Here is a 27242-nt window from a genome sequence, read left to right on the forward strand (position 1 = left end):
GACCCTTCGGTGTAGCCTACGGTTAAATGATGATCGTCCCTCCGAATGCTAAGGTATCCTTACGAATGTTGCCTTCAATGACCGATCGATGACCCTACGATGACCCTTTTACATCCAAAGGATAAAACTACTTACTTCTCAATAGTAAGGGCGGTTTTACCCTCATAAGGATAGGAAATGCCCATAAAGACCTTGGGTAGGTATAACTCTTAAATGCTGAATCATTACTTAAAACATTTTCCATATCTCACACTTTGCAAATACTAGAAAATCACCACTTGGTATACATTCATACTAGAATCATTGCCAAGTTATATTTTTCTAAACCGCTTTCCAAATTAAACGAGATAAATACTTTGTATACATTCGCATAAGAATCATTACAAAGTTAAACTCTCTTTTCAAAAACATTTTTAAGCAATTCACAAACACTTTTTTCAGACAAGACAAACATAAGTGATCAAGCAATTAAGAGCCCATGGATAACCATGGATACAAAGGGTGCTAACACCTTCCCTTTGTATAATGTACCTCCCGAACCAAAAATCTAATTAAGGTCTTTCCTGTTCTTTTCCACCTTTCCTTATTGGATAAAAGAAAAGTCGGTGGCGACTCTTGCTATCCGCGACATTTGCTTTCCAAAGCAAAAACACATCACCAAGTCAGTTCACCGTATGACATCCATCATCTTCTTTCCGTAGGAGACATGTTTCACCTACCAACGCATTTATCCCCCATCCTTTCGTAGGTGCCAAGTTTCACCTATTCAGGCACCTGAGGTACCCGAGTCACCTGTGGTACCAGATGGTGAGGGTGCTGATGTTGCTGATCCAGTGCCACCTCCGGAGAGTGTGGCTATTGCGGATGTTGAGCCATAGGCATTTGGAGGAGTCCAGTGTAGATTTGTCATTATTACCTCTGTGCCCAGACCATGCTGCCAGATATATCTGAGACAGAGAGGTAACATTAGTTGGATTCATTATTTTTTTATTTACGTTAATTTTAATTGACAACTGTCTGCCGTTGATTTTTTTTCTAGGAGCGTGATCCGCATAAGTTTATTAACCACAGGCAGAAGATTACTGGCTTGCCTCAACAGAATGAGGATTGGTTTCAGGCAATTTTGTCCCTATCAGGCCTGAAGGACTTATGCATGACTAGTTATACTACGACCAACCATGGGATACTTAATGCATTCGTGGAGAGATGACACTCAGAGACCTCGCCATTTAATCTCCCGTTTGGTGAGATATCTATCACACTCGACGATGTCTCGTGTTTGCTACATCTTTCGATTAAGGGGAGACTCCTAGATCATGAGAGGATTATCAAAGACGATGCAATTGATATGATGGTAGACAATCTAGGGGCTGACCCATGGGAGGAGGATGAGGAGTTTGATAGGACCAACGGATCTCATGCTAGATTTTAATACTTGAAAAAGGTATATACAGAGGAGCTCTAGAGAGCACATCAGACTACAGATGATGACTAACAAGTGGCATTCCATATAGCGCTTACTATGAGATCATACTTGTTATATTTGGTTGGCACTACAATTTTTACGGACAAGTGTGCCACTTATACATATGTCTCCTACCTACGGTGCTTCTAGGATTTCGAGCGGATCCATGAGTACAATTGAGGGGCCGCTTGTTTGGTCTACCTGTACTCAAAGTTGAGAGGATTGTATGTGGAAGACGAAATAGGTCACAGGCAACATCACACTACTGACGGAAATAATTATTGGTCTTTTAGTTTTTCTTTGTCATTTTCATTTCATCTTTGCAAAGCCATTACTGATAATTCGTGTGTTATAAACTTTTCATTTTAGGCTCAGATCCTCCAGCAATTCCCGCGCATCTCCAGCTAGGCGAGTGTTGACACTTACACCTAGGATATGCCGCATGCTACTGCTTTTTCCTCTTTTAGAGGGAACTAGGCGGCCGAATCTTTCATAGTGTATCTTGATCGTTTGGTTGCCGATGACATGCACTTCAACAACTATGTCGATCACCGTCAGACGCGGCCATTTGACGAGATAATGCTATACTCTTGATGGTTGGACTACGGATCGCGTCTCATTCTCCTCATCTTCCCGAGCGCATCATGCGGCAGTTTGGTTACGCTCAGACCATTCCCAGACACTTTGTTGTCTCTACTTCTCCTGCTTTGACACTTAGACATATATATGACATGTTTGATGATTATGAGAGTCATCTTATATCGGAGGAGGCACAGAGTATCATAGTCGTGAGCGAGTGGAGCTACATCGAAGGGTATATCAGATGGTTCTTCAGGGTGTCACATTTGTACATGGTGCATGCTGCTCTAGAGACCCGCCGAGACCAACTATTCATGAGATATTAGAGGAGGAACATGCACAATTAGATCATGTAGATGATGTCTTTCCTAGATGTCATCGTATTGTGGAGATTGTGCAGACAGACATTGAATGAGGTATCTTCCCTGATCGGTCTAATGTGAGACAGGTCCTAGATGCCATCATGAGGGAGACACGGTGGACATTGATGAATCAGAGACAACGCCGAAGGACGGGGGAAGATTGATGGGCGAGGAGGCAGAGATGAAGTAGTTCGACATATACAGTAGTGTATTAATATATAGTAGTAGTGGTATGAATTGTATTCTATTTTGACATCATGCTACTTTATTGTTATTCTCAACCTTTTTTCATTTATTGATCTTTTATTTATATATGACATTTTTGAACTATCTTGATTTATCTACATCACTATTTGTATATTGATTATATGGTTTATATCGCGTCACATAACATGACACATAATGTCAATAAATCTTAATCTGAATACACGAAAACAAGAAATAACTTATGATTCATTATGTGCTGATATGTTATGATGACGCATCTCCAGAATATTCTAACATTCAATCAGGATTGGATGCGTTCGAAGATGCATCTCCGAAATCTGAGAGTATTTTAGAAATTTCACATGATGGTTGAGAAATATATAGGTGCATTAAAAAATCCCCTTATAAAAAAGCTAATCATGTCTTTAGATACTTTCAAGCACATGTCAAAGGTGAGAATAGAAGATCAAGATTTTGCAAGTGACTTGAGTTTGCATCTAATTAGACTCTCATCAAGGGTGCTCAAACTATCTTTAGAATGGTCAATTATCTCCCTCCTCATATTAGATTACAGTTTTCTTTCTTTGAACATTGAGTTCTTCCTTAAATAATTAGAATAAACTCCTAATTTAGTCGTGGGTATCAAACTCTCAAATTAATTTAATAAAATATAAAAAAGAAATTAGTCTATGTTGTTAGATGCCAAGAAATAATGAAACATTTTCATTAAATTTAGGAATCAAAGTATGCTTTTAGAACTATTTAATACCTTTATATGATTTAAGTATGTGATGATGCTTCAATAATAAAATTGAGGGGTTATCATGATTCATACACACAAAAATAAACTGAGGGGTTATTCTAAATACCAATCAAAAAGAGAAGGAGGTGTATAATAGAAAAACCGTGTTGCAAATGGCAATCATGCTCTTTATATCAGCCCATTTGAAGCAGTCGCTCAGTGGGTTTATGGACAGAAGTTCAAATCCGGTTGAATCTCGCGTTCATTTCGTTCCTTCCTTCAGTTGTGGCGCGAACATCATGCAATTCCTACTACTATTCCATTTTACCGTTATATAACAAACTCTAGTTACAATTCCACGCTTTTTTCTAGCATCTTAACTCTGACACTAGATCTCAATCACCTCGATTCGCAAACAATGAATTGGTTGTAGATGAAGAAAACTTGAGGAGAATCGGGTTAATTCATTCATGGAGTGGACAACATTACAGCATCTTGATCTCCGTCACGTAGGACGTGGCGTCGTGCCTTATCAACCTCATGCTGCTTCCTTCCATTCTCATCAGGCACTCGTTGCCGTCGCTATCGGAACCTACATCGTCGGTGAGTTTAGCAACCTCACTATCATAGAACATTAGAACTAACTCTCTTTTAGCAATACAGTTTTTATATGCTCCGTTATTTGGCTTTTGAATTGATTTTGGCAAATACATTACGAATTAGGGTTTTTCCATGCATGCAGAATTCGACGCGTTGACAGGAAGCAAGATTTCTGCTCTTGATATTGGTGCACCTGTTGTCCGCATGTCATATAGTCCTACAGGTGGCCATACTGTGGTTGCAATTCTCCAGGTTGGATCCACCTGAACTTCTCTTTGATGCATATTTGAATTATTTATTGTTGTGTATAGTTTTTTTGTGAGTTGTTGTGATTGCAAAGTTCTTTTCGATTTATTACCGTTGTTGCTTTTTCTTTGTAGGATTGTACAATAAGATCTTGCGATTTTGACTTGGAGCAAACATGTGTATTGCATTCGCCGGAGAAGAAGTCAGAGAAAATTTATTCTGATACGGACGTTCATCTGGCAATGACCCCATTACAGCATGTTGTGTTTTTCGGGTTTCATAAACGGATGAGTGTTACAGGTTGGATGTCTTGTTTCTTATCTGTGTAGGTAGATGTTTTATTGTCACAGGTTTGATCAATAATCATTATATTTCTTTACATCTGTTTTTGCATAAACGAAGTTGTTGGAACTATTGAAGGCGGTAGAGCACCTACAAAAATCAAGACAGACTTGAAGAAGCCTATTGTTAATCTTGCATGTCATCCTCGCCTTCCTGTTCTGGTATTTCTTGATTATACTACTTGTCATAAATCTATTTATTGGCAAGTTCATGTTATATGTATTTCTCGGTAACATGATCCAGTCTTCTGTTTTTCTTCTAATGATACTTCATTCTCCTTTCTCTTTGTTGTTTTTGTGTTTGTGTCCTAGTATGTTGCTTACGCAGATGGTCTGATTCGAGCATATAACATTCACACTTATGCTGTTCATTACACACTACAACGTGAGATGATTTGTGACACATTCTATTCTTATTGATATCGTTTATATTTATCCATTAAGCTACACCCTTAATGTTATTTTTTTATTTTTGTCTCTTATTCAGTTGAAAATACTATAAAGCTTAATGGCGCTAGTGCATTTGCATTTCATCCAACTCTAGAATGGATTTTTGTTGGAGATCGACGTGGTACACTATTGGCATGGGATGTATCAATCGAGAAGCCTAGTATGATTGGAATGTGAGTGACTGTAGTTTACCTATGACTGAGGTTTCTCCATTATCTAAATGAAAGACCTATCATCATGGTTATCTATTTTGAATTTGTTATTTACTCGTATCCTATTGATGGAAATGTTTGTATGTTATTTTGGTTACTCTTGTTCTAGACTTGGAATCTAATGATTTTCTTATGGAAATCAGAATTCAAGTTGGCTCACAACCATTAACTTCTGTTGCTTGGCTGACCACTTTGCGTATGCTTGTAACCCTATCAAAGGATGGAAATATGAAGGTTTGGAAAACACGGGTTATAGTTAATCCTAATAGACCTCCTATGCCAGCAAATTTTTTTGAGACTGCTGGTTAGCCATCTCGATTCTTTCCGCCTCTACTCTGAAATTTCTGTTGGTTTTTGAGAAATGGTTTCCCATGTTATGTTTATTTCAAAATTCCCATGCTATGTATCCCTCCCAATAGCATGAATATCATCAGTGCCTTCTTAACAAGGTGTCCATAAAGTCCTTGGCCTAGAAACAACACTTCAACAACATTATGCCAATCCATATAGTTCTTACCTTTTCTCTGTGGTGATGATGGGATGAGGAAAGAATAAAAGAAATTTAGAAAGAATTAAATCAAATATAAACAATACCAACAATCGACTTGCTTCACTTTATTATTGTTCTTGTCATTGTACTTGGCTGGTTAATTCATAATAAATTCTGATGCAGCAATTGAATCAATTGATATCCCACGTATCCTGTCTCAACAAGGTGGAGAAGCAGTGTATCCCTTACCGCGAATTAAAGCTATAGAATTTCATCTAAAGTCTAATTTGGCTGCATTAGTGTTTACAGTTAAGTGCCACCCTTCATTATTTATACCCTTCTTGCTAGTGAATATATAGGACACATAAACTTGCTGTTGACTTTAACAGAATGCAGCAATTGGCGATACTTCAAAAAACAAAACCATATCCAATAGAGAAAGGAGAAAGCAACTTTTTGCAGTTTTGCAAGGTGCACGGGGATCGTCGGGTAACTATTTTTTATTTAACTGGAATAAAGGCTAAAAACCCTTCAGTATTTCAGAATATTTTCAGTTGGAACATATAAAATTTCCACAATTTAGGTTTGTAATTTGTTGCTATACTTTCATCCATCAACATGATGCATAGTAAAATCTTGAGTTTTTCTGTTTATTTTAAATAGGACATCTTACTTTCTGAGCCTTGTTGCCCTGTGTGGTAAATTTATATGATATTTTTTTCTCCACCTTTTTTGGATATCTTGTTTAGTGTTCCATGCAATGTGTTATATATTTATTTATTTGTTGGGTACAATTCCAAGACATATCTTTAATTGTGTCTTTTGGACAAAAATATTTGTTCATTTAGGTCTATGTCTTGATTTTCTAACATACCTCATTTGTTTAGTACATATTTTTGCTTACTGTTGTAGGCTGTGTCTTTCACTTTCTGACTTCTAACAGTATCATTGAGTCAGTCGTATTTGCATTAAACTTGTTGTTCTGTCCATCTCTTTAATCATATATACTAATGGTTGAGATTCTTCACAGCATCCGTTTTAAAAGAAAAATTATCCGCCTTGGGTTCATCTGGAATCTTAGCAGATCATCAGCTTCAATCTCAATTACAAGAACATCATCTGAAAGGGTGAGTTGAAATTTGTAACGGGTAGAGGAAATATATAACTAGTATTTTATGGAAAACTAGAAGTTGGAATATATTTTGTTGTTCAGATTTTATTCCCCTCACTGTTCTGAGTATTTAGTCTTGAATCTTTTGTTGGATTTGTTTGAATTATGAAATTTCACTTGGTATCTACACTTGCACATAGGTATAGTTGCAAGTTACAACAATAATGTTGAGTTTTGGATGCAGCATGTAACCTAGATATGTGGACCATTGATGACAAAGTTTTTGGTACTTTAATTGAAAGTGTTTTGTATTTGTCCATTATGCTCCTTCTTGGACTGATTTTTCATTTAGCAGTTATCCGTTTTGAGAAGTGTATTGTTTCTCAGCATGTTCTGTGAAACCATTTCCTTAACTTGTCAATGAACAAAACTTCTTCACAAATCAAACATGTATGTAGGTTTCCATATTAGTCAGCCTTGACCCTCAAACCTATGATGGGAGACATAGATCTTACCATCGAAATGAAATGTTCATTGGCTTCTTTTAAGTCGTTGTTAGGAGTGTGTTTGATTTCTCAACGTGGCTTCCACCAGTGGGGGGAAATTTACAAGTCTTGCAATTTGAGCCTGACTTACATCTAGTGTATGAACTTCTTTGGTGAAACCAATTATTGTTTGCATATATTTTTGTCAATAAATAAACTTGTGCCGTATGTACAATGTATTGATCTCTCACTTGGGTAGAATTTTTCCATCAACTTTCATATTTTTAACTCGTTATCCTTCTCCATTCCTTAATTGAAGTATTTAGGTATTTGCACAAGATCCATATGTTGCTTAAATAGAGCTGGTCTATGAGGTTGCATCTCAATTTTCTAAGTTTTATAAGGCCACACAAAAGAAGATTGAACTTGGGACTTAAATGGTCTAGTAATGATTAAGCTGGACAAATATAAATTCAGCTTTAACGTCCAAATTTCAAAATCAGAATAGGAAAAAAAACTTTTAGTCCATGAAGGGGTAGAAAAGAAAAATGTATAATTCAAAAATGTTTTGTATTGCTTTAGCACTAATTTTCATAAACACTTCTGAAAGGGACTTGATAAGATTGATTACATGCCTGTTTAGTTATGCATTTCAACCTATAAACATGCGAGACAATGGAAAAAAATGTGAAAAAAGTGAAGCTTCAATTTCTAGCATCAGGGAAATGTACGGTGGGGATACCCACCGTGTTTCCAAACACATACTACAACACTCAGAAGAGGTGTAAACCATCTCTTTTGGCTGAATTTCTATGTTTCCTACAATTACATGACTGTGGACTTCAAGCAGCTATAAATGCCATGGAATCTTGGTCTTGGAATCCTTGATTTGTGATAATTCATAATTATTATATGTCATTATTGACAATCTAGTCTCTTTCTTGCAGCCATAGTCATCTTACGATATCAGACATTGCAAGGAAGGCTTTTCTTCACAGTGTATGTTTCTTTCATATTGTATTACTTTCATTTTTATTTTTATAAATATCAGAGTCAGAAGGTGAAATGGCTACAATGTGACTCTTTAATTTGACAACAAAATTTGACGGCTCAAATTTCCTTACAGTCCTACATATAACTTCCTTAGAAAGCTTTAGGAAATCTCTTTGCCTTGACTTAAGTTTTGATCTTTTGCATTATTCTTGTAGCATTTTATGGAAGGCCATACAAAAAGTGCTCCCATATCCCGCCTACCCCTTATCGCTGTTCTAGATACAAAGCATCATCTGAAGCACATCCCTGTTGTCCAGGTAACGTTTCTTTGGCAATTTGGTTAGGATCTGATGAACCTTATTAGACATTTTGTCCAATCACCTAAAACCACTTATGCACTACCAGCCATTCCATTTGGAGCTTAATTTTTTCAATAAAGAGAACCGAGTTCTTCATTATCCAGTCAGGGCTTTTTATGTGGATGGACCAAATCTTATGGCATATAATCTCTCATCTGGATTGGAGAATACCTACAAAAAGCTCTATAATTCGGTAATGTAGAGAGTAGTAATTTTTTCAAATATCGCTGCGTTGTCCCTCTAATGCTATTGATACCATCCATTGCATAATATAGTTTATGTTGTAACTATTTATCTTTGCAAGTGAGTATTCATGTCTATATCCAGTCTTTTAATGTTTCGCAAAATTTTATAGGTTCCTGGCCATGTGGAGTATCAAGCAAATTACTTGATTTACAGTAAAAAGCAACACCTGTTTCTTGTAGCTTATGAATTTAGTGGCATTACAACTGAAGTTGTGCTTTATCGGGAAAATACTGAAGTAGAGGCAGTAAACTGTAAAAGCAGCACTGTGAAAGGTACTTTTGTGTGTGGAATACATTTCTTTTCTCATTTAGCCACAGTTTGGTCATGCATTATTTGCTATAAAATGATTCAAGCAGTTGTCTACAGGTCTAGATGCAGCATTTATTGGTCCCAATGAAAATCAGTTTGCTATTCTTGATGATGACAAGACAGGGTTGGCACTATTTACTCTACCGGGAGGGCCCTCACATGATCCGAAGGAAATTGAAAAAGCTTTTGAAGAAAATCAACCTACAGAAACTAGTGATGGTTCAATTAAAGGCCCAACACCATTTATGTTTGAAACTGAAGTTGATCGTATCTTTTCTACTCCTTTAGGTGCTTGAAAGTTTAATAATTACCTATCTCCACGTATACATTTATAGATTGTTTTTTGGTTTGTAGACATGGGATTCATTGATAGTGACGTAAATCAAAATTCATCTATGACAACTAAAGTAACCTTTCTATAGGGTGTATTTCATCCAAAGTCCACTCATGCATATGCATTAAATTTCCTATTAATTGCTTCATGTGCTCCATCAAACATTTTTAAGATTAATGTACACCTTACTTTTTTCAAATACATGGAAATATCTATGCTTCTTCTATAAAACTTTTATTGTTTTACATTTTCTTAAATTTAGCCTGCAACATTTACATACTATTTACTCACATTTCACAGGTTGGATTGGTAGTTTTCTAAAAGAAATCATTCCACAAAAGCATAGTCTTAAACCAGTCTCTATGTATTCCCCATTCATAACAAGACATACACAGCTTTTTATATGCTTACTATTAATTTAGTAATAATATAAAGTAATCATTAGTTTTCTTGGTTGTAGAGTCAACATTGATGTTCGCTTCTCATGGAAACCAAATTGGATTAGTGAAGCTCGTAGAAGGGTATCGCCTTTTAACTTCAACTTCAACTTCTAATGGACAGTATATATCAAGCAATAGCGAGGGGAAAAAGTCACTCAAGTTGAAAATAAATGAGATTGTACTCCAGGTATCACTCAGTTGCATGCCTATTTATGACTAGAACTAGTAGTGATACACAGTTTCCCTGTGCAATCAAGCACAGGTGGAGAAAATAAAGAAAATGGAGAGACAAAAGGCCTTATAGTCGATAGCGGCCTCTACAACAGTAGTGTAGTGAGCTCTAGATAAGAAACTCATTGCATTGTGGTTTCGAGTAGCGGCTGCAACATCGCCAATAGAGGTCAGATAGTTTCCCAATAGAGATTGCAGTAACCGCTAACCTGAAACTCAAATTCTGAAATTTTTGTTGTTTTTCTTTAATCATTTTACCTGTTAAATAGCTATTTTTTGCCCTGAACTTTAGGACATTTCGGTCGTTTCACCTTTAAATTCTGAATGAAAATGAACTAGAATCCTCTTGTCTTTGCCATTTCTTCTCTGAAATGGCCTCATCATCCCCGATAACGAAAACCATAGTAGACGGTCCACCGGATCTTAAACGAGACTCTGATACCATGTTAAGAAATGTGGTTGGGCCTAACTCAACCCTACAAAACCAATTGGTAAGGTGAGGATTGTCCCCACTTATAAAGACATGTTCGGGCCATATATTGTCCGATGTGGGACTCTTAACACATGGTATCAGAGCCTATCCTAGATCCATTGTTGGGCTTCCCGCATCGTCCACGCTTCGGGCTCATTGAGGCCCAAGCGTGAGGGCGTGTGTTGGACTTTCCGCCTTAATTGCGGTCTGTCCCTAGTCGCTTTAATTGCGGCACTTTGACTTGCCTCATTGCATCCCCTAACACCTTCATTGTGTTAGCTTTGAAGGGGTGGATTTAGTCCTACATTGCTTAGAGATATGTCCGGTGTTGTGTTTATAAGTGGGGACAATCCTCACCTTACAAGCCGGTTTTGTAGAGATGAGGTAGGCCTAACCCAAATTCTTAGACTTACTATATTGTTTCTATGTAAAGTCGGGTAGATCCACATAAGAATCATGCAGACTCATGTAGAATTGTTAGTTTGAGGACAATTTGAATGACCAACGACATAATGGTTATACCTGCTTCCCCTACCTACCTAAATATAAAATGAATCTGCATTATGGAACAAACAATATAAAATGGTTCTGCTTGGTAACACATTTTTTCAAATTTGTCAGGTGCATTGGCAAGAGACTCTGAGGGGTCAAGTTGCAGGGGTTTTGACAACTCAGAGAGTTCTTATTGTTTCTGCAGCACTTGATATACTTGCTGGCACTTCTACAAATTTTGACAAGGGGCTTCCTCCGATATCCTTGAATGTAGTTTAGTTGAACCATTTATTCATATTAAAGGGTTTTTAAATGATTGGGTGGAATTTTTTAAAGAAATGAACAGTTGGAAATAAACCGCATCACGTTAATTAAAGCCATGTTCACTCTTTCCTCTGCTTCTACCCTCCCCCTTTCCACATACTCGGCTCAGCAGGCCAACAATTTCATATGCATTTTGAATTTGTTCCTGTTTTTAATTCCTTAATTGATGCCTACTTCAGATCACTCTTATGGGTTGGGCCTGCCCTTCTCTTTTCTACTGCCACTGCAATCAGTATACTAGGCTGGGATGGAAAAGTGAGGACTATTCTCTCAATTAGCATGCCTCGTGCAGGTAATTATCTTGCTCTATTCTGGGACTTCATAATATCTTAGCCAGCTATTTTGTCTGTTCTACTTTATCAACTACGGTACTATTTTTTCCAGGTTCTGTCCTATTGATATATTTTAATAATTTCTTATACAGTCTTGGTTGGTGCTTTGAATGATCGGTTGTTGCTTGCTAGCCCGACAGAGATAAATCCCAGACAGAAGAAGGGAGTTGAGATTAAAAGCTGTCTTGTTGGTCTTCTTGAGCCTCTTCTCATTGGATTTGTCACAATGCAAAAAAGTTTTAAGCAGAAGCTCGAACTGTCAGAAACACTATACCAAATAACATCAAGGTTTCATTCTCTGCTACCAAATACTCTCCTTTTAAAAAATCTAACTTCATAATGATGGAAGTTCTAGAATTCATGATATCATTTCACATTTCTTTATGTTAAAGCTAGCAGCTACTGACACTGTCAATTTTCATCTGAATGAAGATTTGACAGCTTGCGTGTAACACCAAGGTCTCTGGACATCCTTGCTTTAGGTTCTCCTGTTTGTGGAGATTTAGCCGTGTCATTATCTCAATCAGGCCCACAGTTCACCCAGGTAAGTAGTAATTCTTTTTATCTTGGCATTTAGTTATTCTCTGTCGGATCTCTTAAGGATGTTGAGTTTTTATCTTAGGTGATGCGGGGGACCTATGCTGTGAAATCTCTTCATTTTTCAATAGCTTCATCTGTTTTGAAAGATGAGTTTCTGCGTTCAAGAGACTATCCACGATGCCCTCCGACATCTCATTTATTTCACAGGTTCAGACAGTTGGGTTATTCATGTATCAGGTAGGGAAATTCACGGTACTCACGTTTCTGTTATTCTAGATAGAGGGACTACAGAAATATGATGATTGTTTGTTCCACCATTACTGATTTTCTTGATATTCTAGCAGAGCTCATGCTATTGATGAGAAGGTGTAATGTCGTTCTCTGAATAGTATGAATGGTTGATCCAAATGTTTGTTCACTTTTGTAATTTAAGATTACTTGCAGGTTTGGACAATTTGATAAAGCAAAAGAAACCTTTGAAGTTACTGCAGATTACGAAAGCCTGCTTGATCTGTTTATATGCCACCTTAATCCTAGCGCCATGAGGCGTCTTGCTCAGAAGTTGGAAGAAGAAGATCTTGACTCAGAATTGAGGCGACATTGTGAAAGGATTTTACGGATTCGATCTACTGGATGGACACAAGGCATATTTGCTAACTTTGCTGCAGAAAGTATGGTTCCTAAAGGACCTGAATGGGGTGGTGGAAACTGGGAAATCAAAACCCTTGCTACTGCAAAGGATATACCTAAGTGGGAGCTTGCTGCAGAGGTGACACCATATATGAAGACTGATGATGCTGCGATTCCATCCATCGTTGTAGATCATGTTGGTGTGTATTTAGGATCAATTAAAGGAAGAGGCAATGTTGTAGAGGTAAAGGAAGATAACTTGGTCAAAGCCATCACTATGGCAGGCAGTGATGTTAAAGCCAATGATCTTGAATTATCTCCAATTAAATCCCTACCTAATCAATTGAAGGGGGTTGATAAGACAAAAGGTGATTCACTGATGGGTCTGGAGAGTCTTAACAAACAGGTTGCTAGTTCTTCTTCTGATAAACAGGCTAAAGCAGCAGAAGAATTTAAGAAATCCATGTATGGAGCTGCTGCTGATGGTAGCAGTAGTGATGAGGAAGGATTATCAAAAAGCAAAAAAATACATGTTAGAATTAGAGAGAAACCAATTGAATCTTCTGTGGATGTGAACAAAATTAAAGAAGCAGCTAGTAAATTTAAACTTGCCGCAGGGTTAACTTCATCAAGGAGCAGGTCTTTAACCAGTGGATCGCAAGATTTTGGCCAGATTTCAGCCCTGCCACCTGTAACAACAGGAATGTCTGCTCATACAGTTTCAACTCCCGGCGACCTGTTTGGTACAGAAGCTTTTACTCGACCAGGATCAATTTCACAACCAGCAACTGGGGCTGAAGGTAGAGGGCCTATTCCAGAGGATTTCTTTCAGAATACTGTCTCATCCCTCCAGGTTGCTGCTACACTGCGTCCTGCTGGGTCGTATCTGTCTAAACTTACTCCAAGTGTAGAAGGCAGCCAGGCAACTGCTAACCAATTTAGTGCTTCTGAAGCTGATGTAGCCAATGTTCCTTCAAAAGCTGTTCAACAACCAGTAGTTTCAAATGATCCCATTGGGTTTCCTGATGGTGGTTTGCCACCTCAAGCCTCGGCTCAGGCTGCAGGAATGCCCCCATCACAGCAGCAGGCACCAATTTCTACTCAACCTCTTGATCTTAGCGTGCTTGGAGTACCGAATTCTGCTGATAAGCCTGCACAAGTTGGGTCTCCGCCATCTTCTGTACGACCTGGACAGGTATAAATAAAGATATGCATAGGCATCCATATACGTATTGAAGATATAAACAAGTACATGCATAGCCATTCATATACATGTGGAACTAAGAACACTTTCTAAACAGACCTTTGAAGATACTTTGTTACTTTGTTTGTGCCATTTCTTTTTTTGAAATTCAACGGTATTTTCCATATATTTGGGAAGAACAAGAAAAGGCATGCAAGAATCCGGTATTCTGCACTAGATTAAACCGACATGCAGCATAAACAGAGAGGAATACTCACTTTGTTATTTTACTTTCACTATTTGGTGGATTCTAGAGATAGAGGAAACTATGAAGGTTTGCTAATAAAAATGTTCTTAAGAGCTAGTGTACCTATAAACAATAGTTACTTCGAATAATGCCACATCTTAGAAGCCTGCTTTATTGAACCTGGGAAGTTTTAGCCTTTCACCTATAACTAAGGTGTTCTTCAGGAAGAAAGAAAATAGAAGGAAGAAACTAGTGGCATGTGGATACAATGGAGGAAATATGTGAGGTGATCAGTTTGGGGGATTATGTGTGAGCAGTAACCTGCACACTTGACAGGTGGGGCTGGAACCTGATTCTGTTAGTAAAACAGAATAAAGAGAGAAGGAGGGTGAAGAAAGCAAGGTTTTGGTCAGGATTGGGAAGGGTAGGAGCAAAGAACTTGAAGAGTTTGTAATGTCTCTATCATTTTTATTTTTTTTATTTTTTTATCTTTGGTAATGTGTACAGGTAAGGGTCTGATATTATAATGGAAGCTGAAGAAGGAACTCAGATAATTCTTCAATATAACCGTGTTCTAGTTCCACTTTCCTATTACTGATCATGTATGATTTATTTATTTGTTCCCAATCTCATGACTCTTATGACAGGTTCCTCAAGGGGCTGCTGCTTCTGTATGTTTCAAGACTGGACTTGCTCACCTTGAACTCAATAATCTTCCAGATGCTTTGTCTTGCTTTGATGAAGCTTTTCTTGCATTAGCTAAGGAACAGTCTCGCGGAAGTGATATAAAAGCTCAAGCAACAATCTGTGCTCAATACAAGATAACAGTCACTCTTCTTCAGGTATCAGGACCATGCTCCAAATTTTAATAACAGAGAGAGAATGGACTCTGACCTAAAAATACATTAGGTTACTGAGCTCATGTATCTCTACTCTTGCCCGTGAGGAAGTATTATCATAAGACTGTAGTTAGAGTTTTTCCTGCTGTCAATATTTGCTGTGTAGTTAAAGTTTTTGTAAAGATAGCTGACTCCTGACATAGCAAAGCATTAGAGACAATAAAAGGGATTATTATAATCTCTGCTACTGTCATAGTTGATATGAAATTATACTTGAAGAATGGGTGTAAAATTTTCCGTAGTTGATATAGAACCCAAGGCCGATTTTAATTTCATTTTAGTCTAAGCTGCGAGGAATAAATAAACCTTTAATCTACACTTGTGAATTAAGTGTTAATATTTTTGTGGACAAATTGGTGGTTGTTAAGAATATGTTATCAATCAATTAGTATTGATTGATATTCAATTAGTCATAACTGTAATTGATATTATTTCCTATTGTATATTCCCTATTTGCATATAAATATACACCATGTGTGATCATATTAGACACACAGAGATGCAATTACAATATGGTATCTAGAGCTGGTTGACCTACTGTCTTCCACAAAATAAAAAAAATAAAAAAAATTCTTTTTCTTTTTTTTCCCGGCCACCCACAGCGCCGCCGCCGTCTCCGCCGCTCCTGTCGACTTTTCGGCGAGATTCCTATACGCCGGAATCGTCTCCTACAAATCGGCCAGATTCACTGGCTTCCGCCGCCGCACGCGTCCGCACACGTCTCTCCTTCATCGCACGTGAATCTCACGCGCCGGACAATCAGTCGCGCATCCGCTGCCCCCAGCCGTCGCCGTTGTTCCAGATCTGCTCTCGGTTTTTCGTTCCGAGCCATCAAATATCATGGGAGATACCGATTCCATCATGTTCACTAAAGATGTCACTATTCCCGCCGCTGATTACAATGATTTCCTCCAATACAAAGCAGCCCATCAACAATCATCATCTGCCGCTGTTGCTCAGTCGGGTAATCCTGTAGCTTTTGTCTCTACATCTTCACTTGGTCCTTGGGTCCTTGACTCTGGTGCATCTGATCATATGACTGGTAATAAATCTCTTTTATCTCATTTGTCTTATTCTGATTCTTTGCCTTCTGTCACTGTGGCGGATGGTTCTAAAGCCAAAGTTCAAGGCCTTGGTCGGGCACATCCACTTCCAAACTTGTCTTTAGAGTCTGTCCTTTACATTCCTGGTTGTCCCTTTAATCTAATATCTGTTCACAAGCTTATTCGTACTCTTGATTGTTCAGTTCTTTTTAATGCTAATTCTGTTCATATCCAGGATCGACGTACAGGACGGACGATTGGAGCAGGGAGTGAAGCTGGAGGATTATATCATCTTTCTCCACCGGTGGCCTGTGCTTCTATTGCTTCTCAAGAACTCACACATCAACGTTTGGGTCACCCTAGTCTAAATAAAATGCGTCTTTTAGTTCCTAGTCTTTCTAAGCTTTCTTCTTTTGAGTGTCAGTCCTGTCAATTAGGCAAACATACTCGTAGTACTTATTGTCAACGAGTAAATAAAAGTGTTGCATCACCTTTTGTTTTAGTTCACTCTGATATTTGGGGTCCTAGTCGTGTGAAGTCTACTTTAGGATACTATTACTTTGTAACGTTCATCGACGATTACTCACGATGCACTTGGTTATTTCTAATGAAAAACCGTTCCGATGTTTTCCGTATATTCCAAGAGTTTTATGCTGAAATTAAAAACCAGTTTAATACTACCATTAAAATTTTACGCACAGATAATGCTCGTGAATATATGTCATCCCAGTTTCAATCTCTTTTAACATTACAGGGAATTATTCACCAATCATCATGTGCTCATACACCACAACAGAACGGTGTTGCTGAACGGAAGAATCGTCATTTAGTTGAAACTGCACGGACTCTTCTTCTTCACCACAATGTACCCTCTCGTTTTTGGGGTGATGCTCTCCTCACCGCATGTCACCTTATCAACCGAATGCCTTCCTCGGTCCTTCAAGATCAGATTCCATACTCTATCTTGAATCCGGAACACGATCTCTACCCCATTCCCCTTCGTGTGTTTGGTTGCACATGCTTTGTTCATGATCTTAATCCAGGTAAAGACAAACTTTCCGCTAAATCTCTCAAATGTATTTTTCTAGGCTACTCACGTATACAAAAGGGATATCGTTGTTTTTGTCCTCAACTTCAACGGTACATTGTCTCTTCCGATGTAACATTTTTTGAAGGTTCTCCTTTTTTCTCTGCCTCTTCGTCCTCCCAGGAGAGTTGTAATTTAGATGATCAAGATATCCCTTCTGTCATCCCCACACCCATTAAACCTCCTTTGCAGGTATATCAGCGACGCACAACGCGTCCATCGGCAGTTAGAGATGATATTGATCCACCAGCACCATCTCCTACTCCAATTGTTCCTCCAGCTACGTCACCTGAACTTGACCTTCCAATAGCATTACGAAAAGGTATTCGATCTCATAATCCAAATCCTAAATATGTCTGTGCTTTAAATTATGACCGTCTATCTACTTCCTATGTTTCTTTTGTGTCTGCTTTGGATTCTGTGTCTATTCCTAAGTCTACAGGTGAAGCTATGACTGATCCCAATTGGCGTCAGGCGATGGTGGAAGAAATGACTGCATTGCATTCAAATAACACTTGGGACATTGTTCCTTTACCTACAGACAAAACTACAGTGGGCTGTCGATGGGTTTATACAGTGAAAATTGGACCAGATGGTCAGATTGATCGTTTTAAAGCTCGTTTGGTAGCCAAGGGATACACACAAATATTTGGCCTTGATTATGGTGACACCTTTTCTCCAGTGGCCAAGATTAGTTCAGTCCGTCTCTTCCTTGCATTGGCTGCTATTAATCATTGGTCGCTTCATCAGTTGGATATTAAAAATGCATTCTTACACGGAGAATTGGAGGAGGAAGTGTATATGGATCAACCTCCAGGTTTTACTATTCCTGGTAATTCAAGATTTGTTTGTCGGCTCAATCGATCTCTTTATGGGCTAAAACAATCTCCACGTGCTTGGTTTGGTCGCTTCAGCTCTGCCTTGATACAGTTTGGTATGACTAGATGTGAAGCAGATCATTCTGTTTTCTTCCTTCACTCTTCCAACGGACAACACATCTTTCTTGTGGTTTATGTTGATGACATTGTTATCACTGGAGACGATACAGACGGTATTCAGCGACTCAAAACTCATCTTTTCAAAAACTTTCAGACAAAAGATTTGGGTTCACTCAGATACTTCTTAGGTATTGAGGTTGCACAGTCCTCATCAGGCATTGCAATTAACCAACGTAAGTATGCATTAGACATCCTAACTGAAACTGGTATGCTTGACTGTCGTCCGATTGATACTCCTATGGATCCCAATGTCAAGCTTCTTCCGGGTCAGGGGGAGTTGTTGAAAGACCCGGGAAGATATCGACGTCTAGTGGGTAGACTCAATTATCTTACCGTCACCAGACCGGATATTACTTTTGCAGTGAGTATTGTGAGTCAATTCCTTAATGCTCCTTGTGATACTCATTGGAATGCCGTTATTCGGATTCTCAGATATATAAAGAATGCACCAGGAAAAGGCCTATTATATGAAGATAAGGGTGATGCTAAAATCACTTGTTACTCAGATGCAGATTGGGCAGGATCACCGTCGGATAGGAGATCCACTTCTGGATATTGTGTTCTTATTGGAGGAAATATGATCTCATGGAGAAGCAAGAAACAAAACACAGTTGCATTATCTAGTGCTGAAGCTGAATATCGGGCTATGGCAGCAGCCTCAAAAGAACTTGCTTGGCTTAAGAATTTGCTCTCAGAACTTAGGTTCGGTGACCTTCAGAACACAAAACTCATATGCGACAATCAAGCGGCACTCCACATTGCGTCCAATCCGGTTTTCCATGAACGGACCAAGCACATAGAAATAGATTGTCACTATGTAAGAGACAAGGTACTGTCGGGAGAAATAACCACGGAATTTGTCAAATCTGAAGATCAATTGGCTGATATGTTTACCAAGTCTCTCAGGGGTTCTCGAGTGAATTATATTTGTAACAAGCTCGGATCATACAATATATACGATCCGGCTTGAGGGGGAGTGTTAAGAATATGTTATCAATCAATTAGTATTGATTGATATTCAATTAGTCATAACTGTAATTGATATTATTTCCTATTGTATATTCCCTATTTGCATATAAATATACACCATGTGTGATCATATTAGACACACAGAGATACAATTACAATAGTGGTCAATCAAGTGATAAATTGTTAAGGGTCTCACGTTGGTTGATAAGGATACGGTTTGAAAATATGTTTATAAGTGAAGGCAATCCTCACCTTTGGTTTTGTAAGGTTGAGTTAGACCAGTCCAAATTCTAAGATGATATCAGAGCCTATCAATTTGGGCTATTGAGAAAATCTTAAGTCCCACATTGGTTAGACATCCGGTTTGAAAAAGGTTGGGTTTCTACCATCGGACCACCCCTCATTTATATCTACGCACCAAGATCAATAGTGTTGGGCATGTGGGATATAGCATGAAAATATATTTATAAGTGGAAGCAATCTTTGTAATGAGTTAAGCCTAACTCAAATTCTAAGATAGATTACTCCATACTTCTTTAATCTTGTTGCCAAATAATGTATATGTTAGATATGTACATTGTTCCGAATTTCTTTAACTTGTTCATATTTCTAGTACTTTTATTAATTTTAAGATGTCCTTTTGACGACAGGAAATTGAACGTTTGCAAAGAGTTCATGGTTCAAGGGCAGCCAGTGCAAAAGATGAGATGGCAAGACTTTCACGCCATCTGGGTTCATTGCCTCTTCTGGCTAAACACAGAATAAATTGCATTCGAACTGCCATAAAACGAAACATGGAGGTGCAAAATTATGCATATTCCAAACAAATGCTAGAACTACTATTGTCGAAAGCACCTGCAAGCAAGCAGGAGGAATTTAGGAGCCTGATGGACTTGTGTGTCCAGAGGGGTTCGACTAACAAATCCATTGATCCACAGGAAGATCCTTCGCAGTTCTGTGCTGCCACATTAAGCAGACTGTCAACCATTGGATATGATGTATGTGATCTATGTGGATCCAAATTTTCAGCTGTGAATGCTCCTGGATGTTTCATCTGTGGAATGGGAAGCATCAAAAGATCAGATACACTCACAGGGTCAGTTGGCCCAGTTCCTTCCCCATTTGGTTGAGTCCCCTAGTAGTGTGTGCTTCCTTCGAAAGCTGTTAACATAACTTCACTCTAAGGAGGACACACAACTGATAGGAAGGGAGAAAAAGTTCTTGCACGAGTTTCTGAATTTTGTGCACAGCGCCTGAGTTTTTTAGTGGTTATTTGAGATGACCTCTCCAGACTGCTCCCCTCGCATTCTTTAACATGATTTTTCCTTCTGGATGATTTTTTCTCTGTATTATAGGATTTTGTTATCCAATAATTTGTGACACATATTGATCCTATTTGAAGACACAAACAGGAAGTTGAATAGCATAATTACATTCTACGTCATAATACATCATCTTCTGCTTTAGAATTAATCTGGGCTTTCAATGAAAGTTAACAGGTAATATTGAATAGCATTGCAAAAATATGTTATTATGTATTCGAAATGAGACAATCACTCCGCTTAAACTTTATTGCTAAGGGTATGTTTGGATTGGTGGAATGTGACAGAATGGAGCGGAAAGGAATGGTATGGAATGGAATGAGGTTCCATTGTTTGGATTAATTAAAATTGGATGAGGCAGAGCAAAATTGGGTGGTATGGATTCCATTTCATTTCATCACTTATTATTATATTTCTTTCCCTCCGATTTGTGCGGGATGGAGAATTTGCCTTACTCCGTCCTAAAATACCCAAATGATGAAATGAAATCTTCATTCCACTCCATTCCACTCCGCTTCCTTCCACTCCGCTATGTTCATTTCATGATATGAACATAATATCCAAACATAGCCAATATGGAAGAGGTATTACATGTTGTATATAGTATTGTTACCATAGTAATATCTTAAAGATTATGTTTCTGTTAGGTTATTCCATTCATCCAACCCCATTTGTGTTTGTATTATTTTTCAAAGATATCTCTTTATTTGTTGGGATCATGGAATTTTTTCCCAAGCTATGCTTCCGGAGAAGAACCTTATTACAGTTACAAAGGTCAAAACCCTACCAAAGGAAAGGAAACACTGTTTTCTATCTACTTTCTATGTGCACTATCCAATATACAAAATCCACCACATCAAAGTTCAGAAATCTGCGTTGATTAAAGAATTGAGTCATTAACAGCACCTCTCATTGGGTTATTTGCGCTTGTCCAGAAGAAGAAGAAAAATCAGGTCATTGGTGTACAAGCAACCTGAAACTGAAGTCATAGGGCATCATTTGGACCAGCTGCGAAAGAGGCTGTCTTCCTTTTCTTTCAAGGCATTCAACTGCTTCCTTTCTCAGTTCAACAGGTAGCTGAAGGCAGACCCAATCCAACAAAGATTCCAAGTCCTTTGCAAAGTCAAGTAAAAACCAGTCAAGTATCTTTGGAATTATTAACTTGTTTGTTGTTGTAATGCCAACTGCTGCTTGTAAATAATCTCTCTTTGCTGCTTCTAACTCATTATCAACTTGTGATGCTGTGTACACCCTTACCTTCATTACATCAAAATATGTATATATATTTGTTCCATCAACTCAATCAAACTTATTAAGAAGATCATTGACTTATGAATTCATCCACATTAAGAATGACTAGTAATGCTAACTATATTTAGGACAGACTATAATACATCTAAGTTTTAAAGCTAACTCAATCCTACGAAACTGATGTATACCTTGTATGGTAATGATTGTCAGAGTTTTGTAAGTTCTATTTATGTCATGTCATATTGCCATCTAAGTTGAGAAACAAACTTACCACAGGTGAAGACCAGCTTCCACAGGATAGTGCAAATGAAACCAAAGGCTCAGTCCATTCCAAGCCAAATATGCTTCTTGCTTTCATCTCATCATTTTTTGCAGCTTTTAAACAGGTCTGTTGCATGAAGCAAAGATGAAAATCAAGGGATGAATTGTAATCTACAAAACATGACAATAACTTCAAATATTAGAAAGACTGCCTAATGTTTAGAAGCACAAGCAAAGAATAGATTATGCACTTACAAAACTCAGATGATAAGGAAGTCTCAATATGAAATGCTCTATTGTAATTGCCTTGAGCAAGTGGCCTCCCACTACTATTGTTGCCTGTCACAAGCATTGCCATATTTTTGAGCTCGGAATAATTTGTTCTTAAAACAAAAACAAACTTTGAGAATGTTAAGAGAGATTATTGTACCTTCTGCATCAGTGCTACAACCATTTCAGGATTCTCAGGTATGCCATGCTCAAAATATGCCTACAATATATTCAAACCAAATAATTATAGTCACCTTAACATATTAAGCAAAGCTACTGTGAATATGTAACATCAAACATAAATCTTACATTCATCATACAGGAATTATAAGTGTTTATCCAAAATGCAAGTTTCTCCTGATGAGAGAGACCCTTCAAGTTCACAGAAGCAAGCTTCCCAAATAGGAACCTGAACATGTTTGTTAGATTAGACATATACTCATAGATAGCATCAGAGAAAAGTTAGTAAGCCTTTATAACTTACTTTAATCTATTGGTCAGAAACGCTGCATTTCTCATTTGGTTGAAATCAACGGTGGGTGCTTTAATCTCATAAAAACTGTTGTAGGCACCAATATCTCTAGTTTTGGATACTGAACAGATACCATATGGATCACGTGGAGGTGCTTTTGTTTTTGACTCTCCGAAATTGTCCTTGAATGTGCCAATTCTCATAAATATGCTACATAAACACTTGACAATATCCTCTGAAACTCTATTTGGTGTGCTATCAACTTCTAACACCTTATCATTTGATGAAATTGAAGAATTTTGTGCGCTTTCCTTATCTACTAATCTCTTTTCCAGCTGAACAGAAAAAAACAAAATGATTGTTAAAATGACTGCTCGATCATTTCAAACATTGAATATTAACTGTCGAACACTGTTGAGTACCTGCAACTTCAAGTGATCTACACTCTTGTCAGATGCTTCTTGTTTGGTGGGTGATTTCCTCACTGGAGTGATAACCTTTGCGGTTTTCTTTTCGAGAGATTTCTCTTGTGGGATCGATGATAAGGAATCTTGTTTTGAATGCAATTGCTTCCTATTGACTAGCTTTCTACTAGAAGCACTTTTGGCAGGAGAAATCTGAGGCTTAATGGTGGTAGAATTAAGCTCATTTTGAGACAGCGATTTTGATCTTTGATGATTGGATCCTCTGATTGAATTCTGCTCAATTGGATCGATCGGATTTTCTGCATTCCTCTTGGAGGAAATGTAGACAGCTTCCTGATATAGACCTTGTCTGAAATTCACTATCTTCTCTTCTAATCGAACCACCTCTTCCTCCAATACCGCAACTTCAGCCACAAGCTCTAACGTCTAAAATACATAATGCACAGTTTTTCTTACTTTCCATGCTCATAGAAATCAAAAACTTAATTCAAATCAGGATATAAATTATGAATACAATTGATCAATTACCGAGTTAATCTACTTACACGAGGAGGGAGATAAGGAGGAAGACGAGGAAGTGCTCCCAAAGGTCTTGCAAGTGCTCTTTCCAACACTCTATGAACATTCTCTTCATATCTTAGCTTCCTCTTTAACTTATCAACCTGCATAACTAACTAGAATGAAAAATTACAGATGATGTGAAGAACAACTCATAATGTAAGGATTATGTCACACTCACATCCTGTACCAAAGCCATTTTCCTTTCTCGACGCCCAATTTTCGATGCCATTCTCTTGCTCCCTCCTTTTTCCATGTTGTCCTGCTTTGTTTATAGAATTGGTTTTAAATTAGTTTGCCGTATTTTGAAGGAAGTTTGATTACCTGGAGAGTGGTGTGCGCTCTGGTACTCATGTTACGACTTTCACGGAAAACAAGAAAGAAAGAAAATAATGCAATCTAAAAGAACACTACAGCAGAAAAGGTAAAACATGCACAAGGTATGCTAACTCTGATAAAGTGAATCTGCAACAAAACAGTAACCAATAATTCACACAAAAAAAAAACATTTAGAGAGTCACGTAGAAACTAAGAAAAATATTCATACAATTTAGGAGCGGGAAAAAGAAAAAAAAACAGAGTGAAAAGAAAGGGAAGAAAAGGGCAAAATGTAAGGAGAAGGAAAACGATGAGGTTTGTTTATTTGTTTGTTTGTTTGTTTGAGGGGGTAGTGGCTGATATAATGACCAATGAAAGTCTGAAATGTTTAATGACAGTATTGAATAGTGTGCTACATGCATATTGCTAACAAATTAATGTTGTTGACAGCCCTAGAGAGAGACAGAAAAATTTGTTTCCTTAGTCAAACTGCTGATACTAATGTGCAATTAATAGGGCATTGGATGTGAAAACAAGATTAAGAAGCAAGCAACGTTTGTCAGTATAAAACGTTGGCTTCATAATCTCATACTATAATCACAAAACAAACTTTATATAAAACGCTTTTTATTTTTAAATTAATTAAAAATATTTAAATAAATATTTTGAAGTCTAAATTTTATATTTAGTCTGCAATTGGCAATTTGAATCTCACTTTTATAAATGAGTTAATTGAAAGTGAGGGAGTCACTTTAGTTACCTATTATGGATTGTATAATTGGATTTAGGGGTGCTCTTAATTAAGAATGGCTTAGCAATGTAGCTAAAATGAAAATGGGTCAAATCAAAAGCTATTAATAAAAGGGCTTTGCTTTGCTTTAGTCATGATGAGGATTAAGGGAAAAGCATGTCATGGAGCATTAGTGCTAGTGGAACTTTTAATACAAAAGGCATCACTTTCATACACGTTGTTTCCAAAGGACAAAGAAAACGACTTCAACATCAAAGTAAATTAAATAGGAGAAAATATAAGAAATATTAATATCTGTCTCTAAATATAAAAAAATTAGGAGTAAATCAGAGAAATTTAAAAAATTAATTAATATTAAATTTCTTAATTGTATAGTTTATGTAATTTTCTAAGTTTATTCTTGAAATAGAGATCATTTAATATTTATGTAAAAATATTTAATGAAAATTGCAGAAAAATACTACATTTATTATTGATATATATTTTTAAATTAGAAATTTTAAATGACATAGGTTTAAAGAAGTAAAATATAATGATGCTAAACAAATAACAAAGTTGATTATTTAATCACCCTGTACATTCCTATTAAAATTATAAATTATGGGTTAAATATACGATACATTTGATAATGTAAGTGATATTTGGTTTACATTCTTATAAGAGAATTTATTTTATTCTCTTTTATAATGTGAAGATTCTCGGTTTATGACCCATGGATATACTACTACTATTTACTGATGTGGCTTGTCTACGTATCATTTAATTGAATTTTTTAAAACTCATGTGGATTTTATTTTATTTTTAAAAAATAATATTTTTTTTTACAAATTATTTTAAAAAAATTCATTTATATTTTGCGAGTCATGTATATCCTTCCACACTAACAACATTCTCCGCGGGTCTTTCCTTTCTTCTTCCTCCATGAAATTCACCCCTACATAACCCTAATAACATCAATGATAAACTCCGTTTGGGACGCTGTTGAGAGTGACAGTTGTTGATTATTCGTGTGTTGCTTTTGGTTGGATGATGATTCTTTCCGTGAAGCAACCTTCTTCGAAGTTGGAACTCTTTGGACTTCTTTCGCTTCCTATTATTTTTGTTCTATTTGAATCGCTTATGGAAGAACCCTACAGATAAATGCATTATCTTATGTTGTTATGATTATATATAATATTTGAGTGACTTGTTAATCCAAATATATATCTGAACTAGTTTGGATGCTGTGGATATTGGAGAAGTATTAAATAGGCATAAATTTTTGATTTTTTTTATAAGTATAATATAACGCATGTAAATTGCATTGTGATATGTAGCTCTGACTATTGTGATCTCAGAGTACTGGAGTAGTTAGTTGACAGATGAATAATATTTTGCAGTGATTTTATCTGGTTTGGCTTAAGTGGTTAAAGTTGACAGTAACAACTTTTGTTTTTAGGGCTTAGATTGTTTTATAAATTTTTAACTTTTATATATATATATATATATATATATATATATATATATATATATATATATATATATATATAATATATATATATATATATATATATATATATATATATATATATATATATATATATATATATATATATATATATATATATATATATATATATATATATATATATATATATATATATATATATATATATATATAATTCCATATTTAATTGCCCAATGTGAAGGCTCAAAAGCTTGAGGAGGGTCCTTCGTCTACTGATGATACTGCCTTGCCTACCTCTGGGAAGGTGAGCCCCCGGGTGTCTCCCACATGTGAGGCTCCCCATCTTCCTACGACTTTGTGGAGCGGTGCCAAAGCTGACACTCTCCGATTCAAGAGTTCTCATCTTTTTTTCACTAAGAAATTTTCTGCTGACTACCAGACTCTTTGCTCCAAATAGACCTAGACTATTGTAAGCATGAAAGATAACCTTCTACTGAGGGTGCTCATGGTGCATGATGTCGAACATGAGAGGCGATACAAGACGAAGAAAGAGATAGGGGAGAAGCTCCACAAGCACGTGGATGCCTAGAATGAGAGCCAAAAGCTGCTGAAGGTCCTCTAGAAAGACGAGGAGAAATGGGAGGAAAAGATGGCGGAGGTGAAGGCCAAGGCCAAAGAAATCTCCAATGAGAAGTAATCCTTGCAAAAATCATTGGACACCGTCATTCTTCGCCAAAAGGAGTTTGAGA

General features: G+C 37.1%; 2 protein-coding genes across 2 annotated transcripts; one reads left to right on the forward strand and one right to left on the reverse strand.

The window, feature by feature from the left end:
• Positions 1-3500: 3500 nt before the first annotated feature.
• LOC127120362 (uncharacterized) lies at positions 3501-20865 on the forward strand. The gene is made up of 24 exons (XM_051050775.1): positions 3501-3958; positions 4098-4207; positions 4336-4501; positions 4604-4704; positions 4855-4927; positions 5030-5165; positions 5348-5508; positions 5878-6002; positions 6084-6183; positions 6725-6821; positions 8238-8289; positions 8499-8600; positions 8689-8835; positions 8998-9160; positions 9255-9485; positions 9992-10158; positions 11296-11424; positions 11665-11782; positions 11915-12110; positions 12255-12366; positions 12445-12599; positions 12807-14187; positions 15070-15264; positions 20069-20865. Exons 1-24 carry the CDS (start codon positions 3826-3828, stop codon positions 20546-20548), a joined length of 4830 nt encoding a protein of 1609 aa, XP_050906732.1. The 5' UTR covers positions 3501-3825; the 3' UTR covers positions 20549-20865.
• A 531-nt stretch (positions 20866-21396) lies between these two features.
• Positions 21397-24872, reverse strand: LOC127120363 (uncharacterized). Its single transcript, XM_051050776.1, has 9 exons — positions 24159-24872; positions 23965-24081; positions 23417-23845; positions 23007-23329; positions 22832-22931; positions 22683-22742; positions 22508-22591; positions 22263-22379; positions 21397-21997 (listed from the first exon to the last, which is right to left on the reverse strand). Exons 1-9 carry the CDS (start codon positions 24231-24233, stop codon positions 21695-21697), a joined length of 1608 nt encoding a protein of 535 aa, XP_050906733.1. The 5' UTR covers positions 24234-24872; the 3' UTR covers positions 21397-21694.
• Positions 24873-27242: the final 2370 nt, after the last annotated feature.

Source organism: Lathyrus oleraceus, chromosome 2 (assembly GCF_024323335.1).
Source record: "Lathyrus oleraceus cultivar Zhongwan6 chromosome 2, CAAS_Psat_ZW6_1.0, whole genome shotgun sequence".
Classification (NCBI taxonomy): domain Eukaryota; kingdom Viridiplantae; phylum Streptophyta; class Magnoliopsida; order Fabales; family Fabaceae; genus Lathyrus; species Lathyrus oleraceus.